The sequence below is a fragment of the Danio rerio genome, chromosome 25, assembly GCF_049306965.1.
Source record: "Danio rerio strain Tuebingen ecotype United States chromosome 25, GRCz12tu, whole genome shotgun sequence".
Taxonomy (NCBI): Eukaryota; Metazoa; Chordata; class Actinopteri; order Cypriniformes; family Danionidae; genus Danio; species Danio rerio.
Genome location: NC_133200.1, coordinates 17140220 through 17163153, shown reverse-complemented (window position 1 = coordinate 17163153; position 22934 = coordinate 17140220). Strand labels below are relative to the sequence as shown.

Sequence of the window (22934 nt, the reverse complement as noted above, 5' to 3'; positions counted from 1 at the left end):
GTGATGATATGTCAAAACATAATAAATGTAGCTTTATACATGCTCTTTTCATTCAACAAAACCTTTTTAAAAAAAAATATATACCTATATATACCTGTATATACGACATATACCTAAATCTTTACACAGTAGCCTAGTCTGTCCAGGCTAAAGGTCTCTCAGATCACTAGTTAACTACACATATATGGAGAACTAATCTCCTCTTAAAGCAATGTTATTGTAAAAATAATAATGAAACCATATTAGCGAAAATAACCATAAGCATAAGAAAGCAGGTGAAAAACATACCATGTGTGATAATAAAATGATGATCACGCGGACGCAGGTAACGTTAGGCCCATAATCTGTTCTGATCAAAGATTAATTAAAACAAAAACAGGAATTGCTGCTGCTTAAAAAAAATGCATATTTTAAAAACATCCAGAGATTTTAGAAGCAGCAGGATTGTGGGTGCACGAGCATCACTTTTTGTCCAGTCTATTTCAAAGAGAACAGATCGCAGCAGTTGCGTTTCCAGGCATGGTTGCTTCATGTCAGAAGTTGGGAGTGCGCGCACTTTTTAAACAGCTCATCACATCACCTGTTTACACGAGTGATCATCCTTTCATTCAGTATTCACCTGCTTTCTTTTGCTCGAGTGAACGCTATTTTTGTCGGTCAAGCTGTCTCTCCATTAAGGTGACATTTGCACGTATATTGGACCAGCTTTATTGTTGAACTCTGCTTTTAAGATAACTATAATTGAAAAATGATCTTCAACCAGCCAAAGTGTTGTTGTAAAGCCCTGACTGTAAATACTGACCTCAGGTACAGTTAAGACAATATGCAATGTAAACAACTGCATTGCACAGACTTTGAACATGCTAAAGTAAAATATGAGAAAGTTCAGTATACATTTTATGACTGCAGTACATAAGTTGTATAGGCCATTTTCACCAACCATTAGATACTTATTTATTTATTTATTTATTTATTTATTATTTATTTTTTGTGGTAATTTTGGAAGTTGAGATCCCAAATTAACTCATTCTAAGTTTCCATTTTTTGGACGAACATACATATTAGAGCTGCACGATTCTGGCTAAAATGAGAATCGCAATTTTTTTTTGCTTAAAATAAAGATCACGATTTTCTTACGATTCTGTAGATGTAAAATAAAGATATAGTAAAAAAAAACATATGGCACAACATCGATAATAATATTATGTGTAGGTCTACTGGTTTCTATAAATAATTCTATTCTACTTATAATAATTCTGATGTTGAATTATTATCTTTGAGATATATGCTTGCAATCTGTCATATTAGACAAATTTATCCACTGGTAAAATCAGACATTTGCCATTATCAGATTATATTCAATAATATATAGGCTAGAGTAGTTATACTGACATTGTAAACATTTATTTTCATGCACAACTCATGAACTCATTTCATGGGTTCTCTATAAAAGAAAAAACATATCAAATACTTGCCGTAATCATAACTCTAAAATGGGATATGATCATTTAAATGAAGTGCACACTTTCGGTTTCATTTTGAATGCTAAGCACTTGTTCATACTTCGCGCGCGGTTCCCAAACAATCACTCTGTGCCACAAACAGAATATTATTTACAACTGTGATACCTGTTACTTGCAACATATGGAGGTTCTCGTCACTGAAGTAGACACGCTCGCGTCTATCATTAAGTAGAGCGCGCGCGCGCTTCACTGTGATAACAGTCAGCAGCTTACGTCACGTGTAATTTCCCAGCCGTGAAAACATCATTATGTTAAGACAAAAATGACATCTTTAGGTGAATTATACCTTATAAATACAGTATGTGACTCATTCAACATCCTTTGGAGGTGTCAATGTCACTGAGCAACGTATGTGAAACAATGAAAAGACTCTTGCAGCCGCCTTTTCTTCCCTCCTGAATTCGAAAATATGATTGACATAATCGTAGAAATGCTGGATTAAGATAGTCTAGGGGATCGAATCGAGATCTTTTAACGATTAATTGTGCAGCTAAAATACATATATACCCTTTAATTATGTTCTTGTGCACCAAGTCAACAAATCTCTGAAAAATGAACCTTACACGCACAATGCAAATCTATTCAAACCAGCTACGATTTGCTTCATGAGAATAAGGACAGCAATAACAGTAGCAAAGGCCAAGTTAAAACACTAGAGTAGCAAAACTGCTATTCAAAAAGCTTTGCGAATATTGTTGCTGTTTGAGTTTGATAAAGTGTTAAATAAGTTCACAGGTCCTCTGTAAAAGCACCATAATAAAACACACTAACACGTATGCAAAGCCAAGTGACCTGAGATTGACTCTTCCATTGACTGCTCACAAATATCCACATGATAACACAGGGCTCTAGTTAATGCGTAGTAGATTTTAACAGTCTATAGTTAAACAACAGAGGACTTACTTTCCCAAGCTAACACAACAACATTAGTTCAACAACTAGCTAACATGACGCCTGCAAATGAAGTAAGACCAGATTAGTTTGGTATGGCACTCCAGCATTGAGATCATGCCATTCCCATAGCGGCAGTTAAAACAACATTATCAAATCCTTTGTGCATGGTTTCAGTCAAAACAATGCTAACAATGCAAATCTCTAAGATGTGGAAATTTCAGGTCATCTGTATGGATGAATCCATGTGTTTCTCATCTAAAGGAGCCTTAAATAGACAAAAAGCTCCCTAACCTCTGACCCCTCAGTCGAATGGTCAACTGTAGTGGAAAAAACGGCTGAGACTAAATGATACTGATCCTCATTTCCCCTTTTGCTTTATAAATAGAACAAACGCAAGATGTTCCGCCAAGATGGCCATAACTGCAGCGATCTCAGCCAGGATTTTAGGCAAACGTGATTTGACTAACAAATGTGAATATGAAAATGAGATATGCCATCTCAGTTTTTAGTTGAACAACAGGCACTGATGTGTTTAGACTGAGAATGGAAGAAAAAAAGAAACGCTTTTGGTAACTCTGAGTCAATTGCTTCACAAAATTATTAAAGAGCACATATTATGGGTTTTTGAAAATGACCTTCCATTTAGTGTGTAACACAGCTCTAAATGAAGTGAAATATCCAGCTAAGGCTTAAATCTGTAAGTGTACAGTGTTTAAAAACTGTTGATTCATCTATAAAAGAGTCGACTCATAGTGCTTCAAATGAGTCGTCTTGTTAACGAGTAATTAGGTGTTTCGCGATGAAGCGGCTACGAAACACAAGCCCGCCCAGTAGTTGCACGCGCAAACCCAGGAGATTTGAAACCTGCGGCCCCTCCCACTAACACAGAAATAAAGGCACACAAATTGACTCTACCCAAAGAAGAAACTGTGAAGAGTCAGTGGTTGAGGTTTATTTTTGCAAAAGTGCAGTGCTTCTGAAAACTACATGCTTACAAAGAAGACTTCATCGGCCGTTTGTTAAAGAAAGGATCAGAAAAGACTACTGTCAGAACATGGATCAGTTTTGTTCTCCATTTTACAAGTGTAAGTACGTGCGATTAAAACTGTTGCCTCGTTTACGCTAGCTGGCAAATTATGTAACTAAATGTGTTTTGTTACTTGTAACCGCGTGTACTGTATCAGGTTAACTCTTTATATTCTCATATCGCGTGTAAAGCCACATTAATAATGCACCGCGTTCTGCTTTGTTTACCTATTTAACATTAAATTTGTTTGTGAGCTGGCGTTCCACTGCCGTTTGTTGTTGCTATGGCCATCGTAAGCTAATAGAACTGAGGACGCGGGTGGTGAGGGAGGTGTCGCAGACGCCGCCCTCTATATTGTGCTGTCCTAGGCAACCGCCTAAGTCGTCACTATGGACGCGTCGGCCCTGAGCGTGTATGCACTGTGACTACTTCTATGTTGTTGATTAGCTGCTGGGCATTTCACTCTGTCTCGCGCTGAAGGCTGTCAGTGTTGACCAATCGCAGCAGGCTGTCATCGGTCCAATCAGCGCAGATTACCTTCACGCTAAGGAGGGGTTTGGGAACAATAGAATCGCTGAACAATTCATATGGGAGTCGCTGGGATAAAAATAAATGCATAATATAAGACCATAAGTGTTTTTTGACCTTGCATGCATATTAGACTGTTGCTGGAGACCCTTACAACCAAAATATGACTCTATTTCATGTATAATAGGGGCTCTTTAAATCTCAGCTTTGTTTGAAAATGGTTTACAATTTGTTTTGTTACAATTTTTGTTTTGTTGTTACAATATTGTAGTGTAATTGTAATTGTAGTGTCACCAAATTTAGAATTTGATCTTTTGCTTGCAACAAATTTTGTATTTCTTTTCTTTTAATTATTTATCACATGATGCATTGATTATAACATTAAGTAAATGTTGATGCATTGAGTAAAAAAAAGTTTATTTTTTTTAACACCATTTTAACGCTGAGCCTGGAAGTTGGTTTTGAACAGTGTTGCCAGATATAGCAGACTTTTTCCAGCCCAAAAGCACAAAAACCCACCCAAAATATTAGATTATTATTTTATTTAATCTCCTCCATGAACCGCCACTTTATCATGGTGAAGGGGTTTGAGTGCCTCAATAATCCTAAGAGCTAAGTTGTCGGGGGCTAATGCCCCTGGTAGGGTTTCCCAAGGCTAAAGGTCTTAGATGACAGATCAGACTAAGTGCAGTTCAAAAACCCTTTATGAACTTAATTACACCAAGGTCCGTGACGTCGCTCAGTATGGCGCCTAGTAAGGCCCCACCCAGAACCCAGGCCTGAGGTTGAGGCTCGTATGAGAGCACTTGGTGGCCGGGTTTTTTCCCCAGAGAACCCGGCCGGGCTTAGCCGAAAGGAGCGACGTGGGAGCATCTTTCTGCGGGCCTACCACTTACAGGGGAAGTCTTAAGGGGACCTTGTGGAACAGGTGGTGGTCGAAGGTTAGGACCATGACAACCCGATCGTTGGGTGCAGAAACTGGCTCTTGGGACATGGAATGTCACCTCACTTGGAGGAAAGGAGCCGAGCTTATGCGGGAGGTGGAACGGTACTGAATAAAGATAGTTGGGCTAACCTCCTTGCACAGCTTGGTCTCTGGGACTCAACTTCTTGAAAAAGGCTGAACTCTCCAGAAATCTCCAGCTTACCCCAGGTAGAGAAGTTCAAGTATCTTTTGGTTTTGTTCACGAGTGAGGGAAGGATGGAACGTGAGATTGACAGGCGGATTGGTGCAGCAGCTGCAGTAATGGAGTCAATGTACTGTATCTGTCTGTTGTGGTAAAGAAGGAGCTGAGTAGAAAGGCAAAGGTCTTGATTTACCAGTGAATCTACGTTCCTACTCTCACCTATGGTCATGATCTTTGGGTCATGACCAAAAGGACAAGATCTCGGATACAAGTGGCCGAAATGAGTTTCCTTCGCAGGGTGGCAGGGCGCACCCTATTAGACAGGTTGAGGAGCTCTGTCACCTAGGAGGAGCTTGGAGTAGAGCCACTGCTCCTCCACATCGATGAAAGTCAGCTGAGATGGCTTGAGCATCTGTTTCAGATGCCTCCAGGACACCTACCTAGAAATGTGTACTAGGCATGTCCCACCAGGAGGAGCGCACTGTTTGTTCCAGCCTAAATAAATCATGTCCTCCGCCAGCCGAAATCATGTCGCACACAACCAAAGCGAATCTCCACATACACATCGATGACGTCACATTTGCAACATTTGTGGCTTCATAATACATAAACCTAACAACTACCTAAATAACTATTAATAAACAGCAAATTAGGACTTAGGTAAAAAAGAGTTAATAGGTTTATTAACTGCAAAAATTGTATCTTAAGATAAAGTGTGACCAAATTTTTATATATTGTTGAGGCTGTAGATTTAAAATAATGTTTTAAATGAAATTGGCCAATCATTTCACTTCATCAGACCTCAATGTCATCAGCAGCCACATGTATTAATTTTGTGTCGCCTGTGTGTTTTTTTTTTTACTATCTACAGTAAGTGCTGGTTGACTTCTCAATCACTCACTTTTTTCAGTGAGAAAATCTCCTTTAATTCTATACTGAATAAAAAAGTCCCCTACATCTTAAAAATCAAGAGGGCAAATTTTTGGGTGAACTATCCATTTAACTGTCCAAAAGCAAACATTTAAGTTCTGACATTAAAAATAAGGCAGATACAGTAGATGTCTAAAGACTCACCCTTGTGTCAGCACAGGCTCTGCCCTTACTGTACTCCTTGTGTCCAGCTCTCTTGTCTAGTTTCCCCCAGAGACCCTTGGCTTTCCAGAAGGTGACAGCAGTTTTCAGGCTGCTGTAAAAGCCTCTGTGGTCGGACGGGTTGAGCTCCAGCTGTCTGCAGAGGACACTGAAAGCCTGCAGGGTGCCTTTACAGGTAGTGGCCTGGATAAAATTCTCAAAAAGCTGACCGGCCTGAGATGTCCGTTCTTCCTCCGTCTCCCCCATCCTTCTTCGTCTTTTCCTCTGTTGATAGGGGATTCAGTGGTCAGGAGTTGTTCGGTGCTGGCATCACTTTCTAAGACTAAGGAGAGAAAAGGAAGAGAGGGTTTTTATTTGTTTCTATGCTGTGCCATAAAATGTCATTATCTGCAGTTATCAACCAATTTGTGTGTAGGGAAAAAAACATCCTATATATGGGTGTACGGTGCAGTGAAATGACTAAAAATGGTGTGGTTTTGATATTGGATGAACTCATTTATTGCTTTAGAGCCCTGATTGCAACCTGTCGTAGTTGTTTGTATATAAAGGTCAACTGTCTCAATAAAACAACAGCGTCTGAGTAAGAGGTAGGGGATACAAACATTGGTTTAGAATTATTTAGTGCTGTTTAACAATTAATCATGACTAATCGAATACAAAATTAAATATAAATATATATCCTCCTGAGACCCAAAGATTTAATTATTACCTAAATCCTGTGTTAATTTTTACGTTTTGTTTTTATTTTTCATTTTACAGCATGTCCACTGTAACATATCACAGGAATATTTTAGTTCGAAATGCCAGCCCAACTCAAACAACAAAACTAATCAGGACATGGCTGTAAAGGGATGTAAAAAAAAAAAAAAAAAAAAAAAAAAACAACAATAGCCATTTTTTCCTTTTGTATTGAAAGTCCTGGAACAGTTTAGTCTGAAAGAGAGCTGAAATAAAAACAAAAAACAATGATGTTAATCCAAAACATATATATATCATATATATATATATATATATATGATTTGTTTATATGCATTTATTCTTAATTTAATTATTGTAATCATATGATTAGTAGTCCTTTATATAATTATCATTATATCATTTTATTGATCATTATTTAATAAATTGATTATTTTTGATTAATTTCATTTTGGCAACGCAGTGGCGCAGTAGGTAGTGCTGTCGCCTCACAGCAAGAAGGTCGCTGGTTCGAGCCTTTGCATTTCTGTGTGGAGTTTGCATGTTCTCCTCGTGTTCGTGTGGGTGTCCTCCAGGTGCTCCAGTTTCCCCCACAGTCCAAAGACATGCGGTACAGGTGAATTGAGTAGGCTAAATTTTCCGTAGTGTATGAGAGTGTGTGTGAATAAGTGTGTGTGGATGTTTCCCAGAGATGGGTTGCGGCTGGAAGGGCATCCGCTGCGTAAAAACGTGTTGGATAAGATGGAGGTTCATTCCGCTGACGACCCCGGATAAATAAAGGGACTAAGCCGAAAATAAAATAAATGAATGAATGAATGAACATTTATCATTTTATTATGTTTTTATATTTTATTATTATTATTTTTCATTCTATTATTGCTTCATTAGTATTTCATTTTCCCATATTGTTATAATCTTATGACTGTGGATTCAAGCGATACTTGTTTTCATGACAAAGAGATAAGGAAATGTCTCCATTTCAAGATCTGTATTGTCTCTGGACAATGTTGTGAAGCAGTAATTTTCCATTGGTGTGGCTTGTGGTATAACAACACTTGTTGGATTTATCCTGATCAGACGAAGTCTGAGCAATGAATACGCAACTAAGATTATAAAATAAATTTTACTATTTCTTTATCGTCATTACTTTGTCTCCTGCTTCAGCTACTTTCTGGTTTTCTCAGTCAACTCCTATATTGATAGGAAACTCTTAATTCAGTTGAATACTGTTAACAGGTTTGGGTATTGACTTGGGTATTGAAACTCTGTTGACTTTTTGTCCAGATACCTGGAGATCTTATTTATCTGGGGTGGAGATTGGAAGGACAAATCAACATACTGCAAGTTGTGATTGTCTTGCACATCATGCGAGGAAAGTAAATTGATGTGATCAACAGTAAATCTCCTTTGAAGGCTAGAGGGTGCTGTCATGAGTCGCAGTGTTAGCTGGAAATCTTAATAGCACGTGTAGGATAAACAGAAGATTAAACTGCTTACATTTGATTCAAGATGTTAAATCAAGACTTGACCCCGACAACATGGTTTATATTAGAGTTCTTTTAATTATAATTTTCCTGATAAAGTATGTTATGACACACCACCTTTGTCAATTTTTAAAATGCTATTATGAAATGTTGCACGCTTTATTCTATATTCTAAGACACCATTTCACTTATTTCAAACACTAAAAACGACATCATATGCGTTATTTGCATTTGGTTTCAGGTTTAAAATTAGCAACGTTCACTACAAAGAGCCATAGTTCACCAAGAAACTATGCAAACAGCTGTCAATATCGCAAAATGAGATTTACTGCTGAATACAGAGCCAGGATTATAGATAAATGCGCATGATAATCACATGGATTTATCATTTAGCCTTAAAAATACTATTTTAGAAAGGGGCATCTTTTTCCTATTAAAGAGAATAATCATATTTAGCAAAGCTGCACAATATTTCATTTCAGCATCGATATCACAATGATCAGTCGCAATAGTCACATCGTGAGTATATGCAATGTTGAGTCTGGATTATAATTTATCATTTTGCAAGTCTTTGAGGCCTGTGACTGTGTGAGGGTTTTAAAAGCATTCAGGCATAAGAAAATAAACTGTTTGTAACAAAAAAATTAGCAACAATAAACTTTATGGAATTGATTATAAAAACGAAGACTATGCAGTATCATTTTACATTTGATTATTCATTCATTGTATACCTGAATACATTTTGACTCTTCGGAAAACAATAAAGTACTGTTTATTTCATTTGCATATTTTTCTTTATTAAAATGATCTGTGCTTGTAGATTGTTTATTATATTTTATGCAGTCCTCTACGAAGTATATATATAGCAGAAAAAAAAAGTAAAAAATTTTATCGTGCAGCCCTAATACTTAGCATTAAAAATACAAGTTGACTGAGTTGTTGATTAACAAAACATTCTTTGCAGAAGTCCTGCTGGTAAATCTGATGGGGAAAAAATGCTCTTAATTTTCAGCTGTGTGACACAAAAACACTTTTGGCATGTGTAGTAAAATAGGCCAAAAGAGTCACTTTAACTCAAGAGCCGAGTGGTTGATAGGATTAATGTATGCAGAGCAAACGGGCAAGGAACAAAAGAAAGAATCAGGACACCAGAATTGGCCCAGTTGTAGAAAACTGGGAGAACCAAAGAAATATCTTCATGCACAAAAATCAACCAGTAAAATCTTCAGAAGTTGGAACAAAAAAAATAACCTGATAGTGAAACAAAAAAAAAAACATTGTTTCATAAGGTAAATGGATGAGAAAAATCAATAAATCTTCCAGCGGTGAATTGACAGTTGATTTGGGAGTGAAACCAGAGAACACGGATATGTGAATGATTTGAATGAGTATCATCGAAAGTTATCAGGATGAGTGTAGGCATGGGACTTTCAAGGTTTCAAGGTTTACCATGGCTTAAAAAAAGTCAAGGTTTTAAAACCGCAAAAAAATCCTGTTGCAAGACGTTGTTGTTTTGTTGTCAAAGACTATTTAATTTTAATGATTTAGGGCAACAGTATCTTCAGCAGCAAAGGAGCATCCACATTATGAGCAACTGTTCAGCCCAAAATTAACATCTAAAAAACAAATCACTTATGGACCAACATCCTGCAGATCTGAACATTGCAATGGCTTTATTTATATCCATAGAAAAGAAAGTTATCCAAAGACGGCTTTTAAAGAAACCTGTGTTGTTGTTTAATATTGCAAAACCGATATTCCTTGAAATATTACCTTTCCATAAAAAAATGTATAAGTATTTAAAACTTACAGGATTAATACTTATAAGATATAAGAATTTATTTTTAGGTCTGGGTTTGCCTTTGGGATGCTCCAACCAATAGCAGAACAGCAACTACTGGGGATGCTGGGATAGTAATAACTGAATTAAATCTGATTGGTCAAATTTAAATGAATGACCAATACATAAAATACCAGCCTGATCTCACGAGAAAACATATTTACATTTTGTCAGTTTAGTGACTAATTCGTACAAGTTGAGTCACAAGAAAATGTACGATTTTTAAAAGGGGCGTGGCACTCAACCCTGCTCCTAAACCCAACCGTCATTGGGTCATGAGCAAATCATACTAAATTGTACAAATTAAATCGTATGAATTCATACAAGTTAGCCACTAAATCAAAAGTTACAAATTGCCGTGAGATTACGTTGAAAATACAGTAAATGTAATTTATCACACGTTTGCAATATGTATTTTGCATATGCTTTTATTGCGATTGATAGTTGAGATATATTGTGCAGCACTATTCCTGAGGGCCACTTCATCTGCAGGATGATTCCAGATTAATTTGTAAACACATCCACTGTTCGTCTTCTATTGACCTTATTCTTTTACGTTCCATCGGAATCTAATTGTCTCAAGAATTACCGTCTTATTCCCTTTCCACTGATTTTTAATTGTAAAAAACAGCTTGTTATTCCGCTTGATGTTTCAAACTGGTATTTTTAAAATGAATTGTTTTTTTTTTGTTATGTATTGTCATGAACACAATTGTTTGTAGAGCAAGTACTTGGGACTGTTTTACCGCCGTTTGTTCTTACTAGTCAGAACGTAATCAGAAGTCACATCTAAAACAAATCGCTTACTTCCACATTACAGAATAAGGTGAATGTAGGTTTGTGCGACATTTATTGCCTTATGTCATTGTTATTGATAAACATACTTACTAGAAGCTAGAATGAGCCTATGGTTAAAATTATGAGTGCAAAAATATCCTGTATGCCTTTTTTTTATATTGAGTATATACGATACTAATATATCCCACAAGCAAAAGTGCTGTTTCCATTGATGTCAACATGTGAACACAAACATGATATTGATTTAATAGTTTAACAAACAAGACGTTAAGAAAAGGAGTTAGATTGTGTCATTTTTTCCTGTTTTACCAAGGAAAATAGTTCCAAATAAAGCCAGATCAGATCATTTGAACATCTGACTGAATATTTGAACAAATTATCGAAGCCATGATCCATTCATAAAGCATACTCTTTGCTCATTTGTAAATGAATCAGCAGTTTTGAACAAATCATTTAAATTATATTGAAAGTTAATTCAATAATCTAATTCTGGAGGGCCTGTGTCCTGGAGAGTTTAGCTCCAACCCTAATCAAACACACCTTAACCAACTAATCAAGCTTTTACTAGATAACCTAGAAACTTTCTGGCAGGTGTGTTGAAGCAAGTTGGAGCTAAAATCAGCAGCACAATGGCCCTCCAGGACCGAGTTTGGACACCCCTGATCTAATTGGTTCAATGAATCACTTATACTGGCTATTTTGACTTCATATTTGTCCAAGACACAATGAAAAAGATGATTTACCTAAATATGAAATTTGCCTTTTAGTTGAAATCATGGTTACGTGGCTACATGATAGGAGTTTTTTTTTTAAACCAGCATTTTGAAAGTCTAAAAATATTTATATAGACTAGGGCTGCACAATAATGGAAAAATATCATATTGTGAAATTTTATTTTTCTGCGATAAACATTGCGATATGAATACAGTTTCACAAGATTTGAATAGTTCTATTTGACAGTTTTCTGGGGAGTCTAACAGTATTCATGTACAAATATTGCATAATCACAACGTTTTTTCTTAACCTCCAAGGGCTCAAGTGTCCACATACGTGGACAGCACATTTTAGCTCTTAAGTGGCTATTTAATAATTTTAATGTTTTATATTTTGTTACAGAAATACAGTGTCATAATGCAACTGTTTTGCAGCATATGTAACTCCCAAACATTATTTTTAACTGTCCAAAATAGGAAAATCTTTAGTTTTTACTCTCCGACAGTCAAAACAAGAAAAAAAATGTATATGTTGTATTTGCATTAAAAATCAGTCAGGAAAAAGTGTTTTATACATATATGGACATCATTTTTCTCTAAAAATACATCATATCAAAAGATGATACTTAGGTTTTGTTCTAGTTAGGTTTCAATAAGCCCAAATAGCAAACAGAAATAAAAAATGCATGTAAAAAAAAAAACACCTTGAGCCTTAAGAAATCCAAACAAGCAAGCAAGCAAAATTATCTGAAAGGGTAAAGTAAAATAATCTTGTTTTCATTTTAAAATGTGGATATTTGATCTTAAAACAAGACAAAAAGTTTTTTTTTTTTTTTTTGTGAAAATTCTGTATAAATTAAATACAATTAGTCTTTGCTATACCTCTAAACATCATACATTTTTGCGTACAAATATTTAAACTCTCTTAAAATGCCACTCTATTATGGTTAAACTTATCAGTGACTCTATAAAACATGTTTTCTGTACTGTAGCTCCTGGTCAACTATAATTCAGACTCAACATTGCATATCTTGTAATGTGAATGTGCACATTATTATATTGATGCCGAAACGATATATTGTGCAGCCCTAATATAAATGAATACTTTTACAACTGAATGTTTGCCAAGGGCATGGATTAAAGATAATAATGCTGTAAATTATAATAATAAAAGCTTTGCTTCATAAGACCTCAATGTATGATCAGAAGACAGATGTATTAAGTTTGTTTTACGTGTATATATAGTTTGGCTTTTAAAGTGCCTACAGCTGTTGACTAGCATTTTATGAATCGCCAAATACCACGCTTTCATCGATAAAATTCTTTAACGCTCGATGGAATGTGCTTTGAGTGTAAAACAGCACATTTTTATTAGATTGAGCTATCTTTTTCAATCATTTATTAAATCACAATTATCATTTATTGATTATAGTTATCTGAAAAAAGTATTTTTATTATTCATTAAAAATTGGTCAAACACCACTGCTCCTCCATTCACACTCTCAAAAAAAAAACTGAAAAAAGTATAACTTGACCCAAATTCCCAGTCATTAACTTCTCAAAGGATCAGATTTGTATGTCACTAACGGTCAGTGCACCCAATGCAGTGTGGGAAAATGTCCCGTAGCTAAATTTAACCATGCTGAAAAGGCAGTACTTCTGAACTTTTTAAAACAAGACGTGCCAGGAAAGTATAGCAAAGCACAAAATCATAACTGTGGGCAAGGAAAACAGCTAGATGAAGCACATTTAGAAACCACAAATCACACTTTGCCTCTCGACAGATGGCACAACTGATGGAGTTCAAGTTATCACCCTTTAAAGATATTTACTGCACATTTGTTCATCCCGTCTATCATCAAACGCTCAAAGCTAATGTCAAAGCTTATGCTAATGTCAAAGTGACTCTGGAACAAATTGAGTCCGACAGCTCAGATCTGCAGTCTTTCACCAAAAGGACTTGACAGATATTTCAGCAGGAGCTTGAATCAAAGCATCAAGCATCAAAGGGTTCAATCGCATCCCAGAGGATTCGGCAGCACTTAACACTGGAATTCCTATAAGAGCCAACATTCCTACTAGACTAAGATTGCTCATGTGACCTAGGAGCAGACAAAAGCGAGGTTGACATAATAAAGGATGATTTTTTTAAAATAAAAAAAATACAGTTTATTATATACATTTAAAAATAATAATTTTGGAGTAAAGAGACAACAACAGTTTAAATCTTCTGGAGGAACTTAATATTGGAATTGATTTTGGCAAGTACATAATTCAAACAAGATTGAACCTGATTGGTTGTCACTCATAAACCAAGCATGCAATTATACCCAATGATCAATGGTTATTAGGGGTGTAAAGGATCACGGTTGATCCAATTGTTTTACTGATCACATGATCACAACCCACAGTTTGGAAGACATGTGACCCGCAGAAAGGCATGGGACGATAACCTTTTCAAGGTATACCGTGTTTTGGAAAAAATCAAGGTTTTAAAAATGGCAAAATGTTATTCTATACAGTTCCTATGGTATATGTTACATTTTTTATTTACTTTTTTATTTTATTTTTATTTTTAGGACAACAGTATCTCCAGAAGAAAAAATATCCAAAAATTCCATTTTAAATTGTAAAGAAATCTGTGTTTTTATAATTAATGAAGACAGCAGAAGTCAATGACTTATTTAAACTATATAGCCTGGCAAGTTTACTGTAACAAAGAACTTTAAATGTTTCATAAAACAAAATATAGTGTGTTCAAATTGAAAAAAGTTCTTGTTTTTTAGCCAGATATTTAAAAATAATATATTTTAGAGCAGTAATCACAATACCGTAAAACCATGAAAATTTTATCCAAGGTTATCATGCCGTCAGAATCTTATACCGGCCCACGGCTCCTTGCAAATGAATACTTTTTCACTTGTAGATTAATCCTTAATTTGTAACGACCGCAGAGAAAACACCTCTCGAGTTATTCAAATCACATGTATGAAAGCTTTTAGGCTTTCCTGTAAAATATAATGATTACGGAAGAAGCTGTGTTAGGTTATTCGTAAAGAGACAACTCAAAAAGAATCACTTTTAAACTTACATTTCGTCCAATTTAAGTTTTTAGAGGTATTACTATTAATTTTTATACAACAATACACTAAAAATGCAACACAATACCTTTATGCTGTATATCCATTCATTCATTCATTCATTCATTTCTTGTCGGCTTAGTCCCTTTATTAATCCGGGGTCGCCACAGCGGAATGAACCGCCAACTTATCCAGCAAGTTTTTACGCAGCAGATGCCCTTCCAGCCGCAACCCATCTCTGGGAAACATTCACACACACAAATACACACACACACACACACACTCATACACTACGGACAATTTAGCCTACCCAATTCACCTGTACCACATGTCTTTGGATTGTGGGGGAAACCGAAGCACCCAGAGGAAACCCACGCGAATGCAGGGAGACCATGCAAACTCCACACAGAAACGCCAACTGAGGTAACAGCACTACCTACTGTGCCACTGCTTCGCCGCTGTATATATCAATTATATTAAATTAATTGATTTAATAGGATTGAACAATTACATTGAAAAAAACCTTAAGAATTGTGTTGTTTGAACTCATTTTATACAAATATATTAATATATATGCTGCAAAACTAATTTTTTGAGTGCAATGTTTTAACTTTAGAAGTGAAGAACTCCACTTCAAGAGTTAAGAATTAAATTTTTTGAGGAATAACCCCAATTTTCAAAGTAAAACCATTTGTTATTCATTTAAATATCAATTTTTAAAAATTAATAAAATATTATACATTAAACAACTGTATTTAAAATTTGGAAGAAATTTGGAAAAATATTTTTGCCGCTTGTTCAAACTATTAATTTAAAAAACGAGTTGAAACAACACAGTTTTTGATGTTCAAGTCAACAACAACAAAAAAACATTAAGGTAACTAAATCAATTTCTATTAAGACCAGATAAAGGGATTGTGTAGAGCTAGCCTGATCTTATGAGGAAACGTATTTTAAGTTGTCAGTTTAGTGGTTAATTCGTACATCTATGTACAATTTCAGTCGTATGGAAATGTACGATTTTAAAAAGGAGGCATGGCACCCAACCCCGCCCCTAAACCCAACCGTCATTGGGAATAATCAAATCATACTAAATTGTGCACATTCATATGAATTGGCCACTAAATCAAAGTTAAGAATTGCAGTGAGATAGCATTGGTAGTAGAGCCCAGCATTTTTTGGAGTAGAGGCACTAGATTCACATTTAAGCCTAGGCTAGCCAATAGCATATTAGCATAGGCCCCAACTCAGTTGAAACACAGTTTTTGAGTTTTTTTAAGGACAACTTATTTGTTTTATAGTATGTTCAAATCAATTTAAAATTGTAAAAACCAATACGTTGTCAGACAATTATAGAATAAAATATCCCCATTTTACTCAAACCCATAACTAATAAATCCATCAAATCCAGTACAAAGTGTGTTCACTTAATTTATTTCTATAATCTGATCAATAGGAAAGCTTTGTTTCAAATCAAAATCTTTTGTAATAATGCAAATATTATTTGCTGCCACTATTAATTTAATTTAATGCATCCTTGCTAAAGTATTAATGACGTTTAGTTCTATATACAACACAATCGGTCATTCTTGCTTGTAGGGAAAGTCCATCCTACTTATGAATAAGTAGTTTACTGCCTGGAGTAGACTACTATGTTACAGCACATGCAAACAAAAGTAACCAGAGAGCAATGCTGCTGTCTAGGAGAGTTCGGTTACATTGGTTAAGGTGACATTGGTAATTGTTAGACTGATGACCTATAAGAACTAAATGTAATGTACTGTAGCTGATGCCATTAACTGCAGAGTAAAGAGATACAGGACTGGAGAAAGCAAAAGCGAAGCACACCAATCTTACAAATACTGTACAATCGTCATTTATTCACCTTTAAGTCGTCATAACTATAAGACTTGCATGCAAATTAAGGTATTTGTAATAGAATACAAGAGATTTCAGTCTCTCTAAGGTCATTTCATGACAAATGATTACGATCATTGTGAATCAAGCAGTTTAAGTCTTCTGGAGGAACTGGAAAACAGAATTCATTTTGGCAAGTACTTAACTTAGACAAGATTGAATCCAACTGATTGTCACTCATCAAGCAAGCATGCAATTATAGAGAATGATTAATGTTTATAAGGGGTGTAACGGATCACAGTTGATTCGTCAGGGGGCCATTTGATCATAACCCACGGTTCGGAACGCACGTGTCAAGAGGATTAAATTTTTTTTTTAAACTTGTAGATTAACCCTAAATTTGTAGCGATCGGAAAGAGATCGTCCTCTCGCGTCATTCAAATCACATGTATGAAAGTATATAGGCTTTCCTGAAAACACAATGATGATGGAAGAAGTCGGGGAAGGTTATTCGGGATGTGGTGGCTTTCTTAGCCTGCATCAATGTATTCAGTGTAAGCTGCACGATTAATCATTAAATAATCGGGATCTCAACACCCGCACAACAAATTACAATTGATGGTGATTTGCATATGCGTATTAATTCTTCAAATCATCGCATTTAAATCGGTGTTTGAAAACAGCAAAAATCAAGAAAGAGATTCAGTCTTTAGTCATTTGAGTTAGTTATGAAGTTACAAACAGTCAAACACAGAAGTGCTGGTATAACAGTTTATGGTTTAGGTAAACCCTCTGATGTTTATGGTAAAGTTAAAATTACCGTCACTTGTTATTAACGGCGCTCAAAAATTAAAGTTGTAGGCAACAATTATATTAACCAATAGGTGGCGATAACCAGCCATCAAACATATGCCACTCAATAATTCTTCAAAAATTATCCATCTAGCAATGAAACGTGTTTCATGAGTGACTTGCTGAATAATTTATTGAAAATGAGACTAAAAATAAATATGGGTAGTACAAATTATAATGATAGAATTAAACATTTTGCGTTGTCAGCAATAGTAACAGTGAATTTTTTACAGTACTGAATATTTTCTAGTTTATTTTTATTCAGCTGATTATTGCTTCATTTTATTGTAATAAAGTTCTGTTTGTTAAAACCAAAAGTTTTTTTGCAGTGCTGTTTTGTAATAATAAAAAGCAAATTAAATTTGTCTCCATACTTTTTGGCTGATCCAAAAAAATTGTCCACTCCACGACAAAAAAAGCCATAATGTAATCCAAACCGTGAGATTTGTGATCTGTTATACCACTAATGATTACACATGAATAAAGGCCAATAAATTAAACGTGTTATGGATTATTTGTTTACTTCCTTGCCAACAAACTGAAGTAAAATAAGCTTTATTTTTTATACATTCTATGTAAATGTAACTGAAATACACGGCACTGGTACAATATGCTATAAACGGTATTGTTATCGAGTACTACAATATAGGGCTCGGCAGTATATAAAGTTCTGGGGATATATCAATATGATTCCCCAAATGCGATCAGGGATTATCCAATATCTTTCATATCGATATGGTTTGAAGCCTCAGGTGCGCATTCTGCTTTAAATGGAACACTCCAAGGTACCACACAAGTTCCCCTTGCACAAATGAATTATTCACTCCATGAGTCATACAAAAGATTTATTCAAAAAGAACGAATCGTTCAAGAACAACCCATCACTACACACGACATGGAGAAAACAATCATTATCGGTGTTGCATCGAAATCTGACTCCTCTGACAAATCTGACTCCAGAATTTGAATTCCAGAATTGTGACAACACTAATTAGAATAGGCCCCATTTGATTGGTCAAAAATGTTTCATACATTAAAAAAGCAAATAACACCTTTATATACACTGTATAACGATAGTTTTCCAATATATTGTGCAGCATTAATCTCCATTAGCCAAAAATGATTATCATTTTATAGTTTTGGTCTTTTAGTGAATAACAACAACACAAGTGCATCTCTATATTTAAGAGTCACTGGTGTTGCTTCACAACAGAATCAAAAGACAAATGGTGTGTGAAATAATAAACTGACATGCTTGCAAACTTTGTCAAAAATCCCAGGGAAATAAAACATATTAAACAGGTCTCAATTGGTATTTCCTTACAGAGACCCTTATCCCCAATGAATTTCTCCACTATTTAAAACAACCCATGGGTCAAAAGTGCACTGAAAGTATTATTTTTCCCATTCTCAGAAATAAGGCTTCATAAAAAATATTACAGCATGTGCAAATTCTCAGCATAGTAGTTCCAGAGGCAGGATATCTGATATTGTATGAGGTCCAAGTCCTTCCTGTTTGTGCACTTTTTACTGCTTTGTGGTGCACAAAGAATTCAAAGCAGTCCCTTCAAATCACACCAGGGCTAAAAAGTTAGTATCATTGTAGAATTTCAAAATATATTATTACTATTTTGTGAGTATTATGAAAATAATGTACATTTTAATGTAAAATTTTAAAAAGCAGCCGTTTTGAGATCATAGTCCCTGTAAAAATCACATATAATCATTCATGCTCCAACAAATTCTGCAAACCTACAAAAAGCACAACTTATCATCAGTTAGTCATAATGAAGGGAAAGATGTAGGTCAAACCCTTAATGAGTTCTCTAGAGTAATGTCTTCAGTAAAGATTTGGTCGGGTGAAGCTGAACTGGGCAACACCCTTGTGCAAACAGGAATCCCTAAAGTCATCAGAATCAACAGCAGGCCTACAATTTCCACTACACTGGCTGTGCAAAACAATTATCTGCAAACAAAGAACACATTGTAAGGCATTTATTTATGCCTTTTCCCTCTGAGAAGTTCTAAATAATCTGTCAAGCAAGAAACTATGAAAATATCTTGCATGTTGTTGTTTTAAATCTATTTAGCAAATGCAGCTTGTCGCACATTACAAAATAAAGGCTGTTCTGCTGTATTAATGACATTAAAGCCTGTTTCTGCCTAAGAAAAAAATGTTAATGAACTTTCTTGTAGATGATCTCTCACAATTTTGGACTTCAAAATGCAAAAAATGCCACCTGATTTCTTGCAATTGTGACTTTATTGCTCACTGCTGCAACTCCATTTATTATCATTAGAAAACACCTTATACTTCGTAATTACCACTTAATCTGATCGAATGTAATGTCTATGTTTATAACTTCAAATCTCATAACTTCTACCTTTTTTCAAGTTACTGTGATTTTGTCCACAATTACTACTTGATTGCTCATAATCGTGTCTCAATTTCATGCAATTGTGACCATTTTACTTTTAGGGTCAATAGAGAAAATAGAGAGAGAACTATAGAGAAAACGATTCTGCATTAATTTAGAAATTTTCAAAATGTATGGCCATTTATTTGTTTTTATATTTCCAACGTTTTTATAACAGTTATTTTCGGATTTCAGAGAAAAGCGGATACAAATCTTTTGTCTATAACTTGTATCATCTGCCATTAATATATCATTTTTTAATACCTTTATATTGTATGTAAGACTGGACAATTAATCGAAAAATAATCTAAATCGACAATTACAGGCATTATTTCAATAACTTTCCCTATCGCCTGTCGAGTGACGTGATCCTGCGTTGTTGAGGCTGATTTATACTTCTGCATCAAACGCAGGGGTATGGTCTGGTGCAGCCTTCGCATCGTCGCATACACCCACAAACCTCTCGAAAAATGTAACAACACATCGAATGTTTGGATTATTTTGATGAAGATTGGAAACTGTGCCAGATATGCCTTAAGATGGCATATTGTAACCCTTTAACTGCCCCACCAAGAAAAAAAAAATTAACTCCTAATGTCATTAGTTAACACACTCAATGTATTTTTTTTAAACATATCCCATAAATTCTAAAATATTAGCCTCTTCTAAATGGTTGACATGTCAGTTTATGGTAAAAGTACCTATACGTAAAAGTAATACGTATAATATGAAAAATCTGAAAATATGAAGTTTAAGACCAATTTATATAAAACATATTAAAAATAAAACATTTTTGAATACTAAATTTTTTTTTAAGTATGCAATAAAAATGTTTCAGATAGATTTATTTATTTTTTTGTAAACTAACTATGCTGTGTGTATAAACCATGCTGTGTATGTAAACCATTATCTGTTTTTTTTTTTTATAAGAAAAAGTGACTGTTTTTATTGTATACAAAATTTTCTTACACAAAAACAAATAAATAATCATTCATGAATCGTAATTGAGTTAAAAATGTTGGATTAATCGAGATTTAAATTTTAGGCCAAATCACCCAGCGCGTGTGCGTGTATGTACATGCATTTATTTATATATTTGTCATTTTTTTATTATTTGTTTATTTTCAATCTTTCGTATGTTTTTTTTTTTTAGTACATGTTAAAAGTATTTTTTAAAAATGCAATCATTTCTTAAAACTGGGACCTTCAGGTGCTTAAAAATGTAACATTATTTGATGTAACTGTATTGCTCAGTGCTCTCAGTGCTGCTTTATTGCATGGATCACACATTTGGTTCAATTCAAAATTGTGAAATCTCTCAACATTTTCTCACATCTACTATTATTTATGAAAATTACCTCTTTTTTACTTTAATATTCTTTCAACTGCAACAACTGACTTTTGATATCATAATTAACTATTAGTGTTGACTATTACACAGAACTATTTCTAGTATCATTTTTTCCTACAGTTATCCATGTAATTCTTCCTCACTCTGAAGTGAACACAGGCCTTCATATAACATGCACACGCTCTTGGAGAAACATTCTGGTCCTCCCTGCTCAGAATAGAAGGGTTTCAAGTTTCAAGTCCTGCCATGATGTGATTCTATAACCCTGCAGCAACATACAGCAGGTTCAAAACCTTGACGTTAGGGCTAATGAAGTCCTGGGGTAAATAATCCTGCAGAAAATCATTTGCCTAATTATAAAAAAAAAGTGTCATCTTTCCACAAATATGCATGAGATTCTGACAGATACCGAGCCTTGCAGACATCAAGATTTCTGGCAGCATCTTTAACTGATTCCGTTGTGTGGATGATATGATCCTTAGGATAACAAACTCGCAACTTTCCACTTCCTCCAACGTTCTCTAACCCACAGGGAAAGGCAGGGAAGGGTTATAAAGGAAACACAGAGGAGAAGGCTAAAGACTCCAAATGTAACGCCACTCCAGACAAGCAGGTCAAAGAGTCAACTTAAATGAACACACCCAAACAGTTCCAACCCAAAAAAGGAAAGAAAAAAAATGTGTGTATAAAGTCTTTTCATTACAATATGACCAATTGTAAACCATTTTTTCACTAGAAAGAACAATTTAGCTCTTTTTTTTACTATGTGATATGCAAAACTAGACGATTGAGGTTAATAAAAATAACAAAGCCAGTCAGCGGTGGATTCAAATGAACAGTTCAACACTTTTAGTATCCATCCTCTCAAGATATCAAATGTCAACACGAAGCAACTCTATAAATACAGGTGTCCAGATGCTCCTCTCAGCTGGGATGTGAAAAAGTACAAACTGTGTTGAGAAGCTTTATTGGTTCCAGATAAACCAGCTGGAGTCTGAACAACCATCAACTTAAACAACTCAAGAGTTGCAAAATGCAGGGAATGTAAAACAGAATCTATACAAGAGTGTATACAATTTTGCAACAACAACAAGAAAAAACAAACAAACAAAAAAACAAGAACTTTTGCTGTGACAGCTATTTTGTGGTCTGCTGTAGCACCCGCCTGAAAAGCATGGGAGGATTAGAGTAGATCAAGAGGAATGGGGCGGTTGTGTTATTTTGAGAGATGTCCACAGTGCTGCAGATAAACTTTCAGCATTCACATCTGTGGATAATTGGAGTCGAGCCATTTTTGACTGAACTTCCACTGAGAGTTTTATCTTGGAAAACATCTCAAATAACTCTGAATACTCTAAAAAGATCAGAGGAGGAGTTCAGAAAGCATTGTTGGGCTCTCTTTAGGGTACTTTCCCTAATCCACTTCATTAACGTGAATATAATGTACTTTGACTGTGGTTCTAAATCTCATGACCGCAACTTTATACTGCATCTCACAATTTTTTCTTGCAACGTAATAGTGTACCTTATGATTATGACTACATCTCACGACAGTAACTTTATAACTCACGACTGCGACTTTATAAAGCACCTTGTGATTGTAAATTTATCTCTCACAATAATAACTTTATAACACATGATTGCGACTAACACAC

General features: G+C 35.0%; 1 protein-coding gene across 27 annotated transcripts in view; it reads right to left on the bottom strand.

Moving 5' to 3' along the window:
* Nucleotides 1-22934, bottom strand: part of mical2b (microtubule associated monooxygenase, calponin and LIM domain containing 2b) — a 135499-nt gene that overhangs the window by 89133 nt on the left and 23432 nt on the right. For all 27 annotated transcript variants that reach the window (XR_012399945.1, XR_012399942.1, XR_012399944.1 and 24 more), the window contains 1 exon segment: nt 6174-6513. Coding sequence is in view for 22 of the 27 variants with exons in the window: in XM_021470514.3 (XP_021326189.1) it covers nt 6174-6437 (264 nt within the window). In the remaining 5 variants the exon portion in view is untranslated.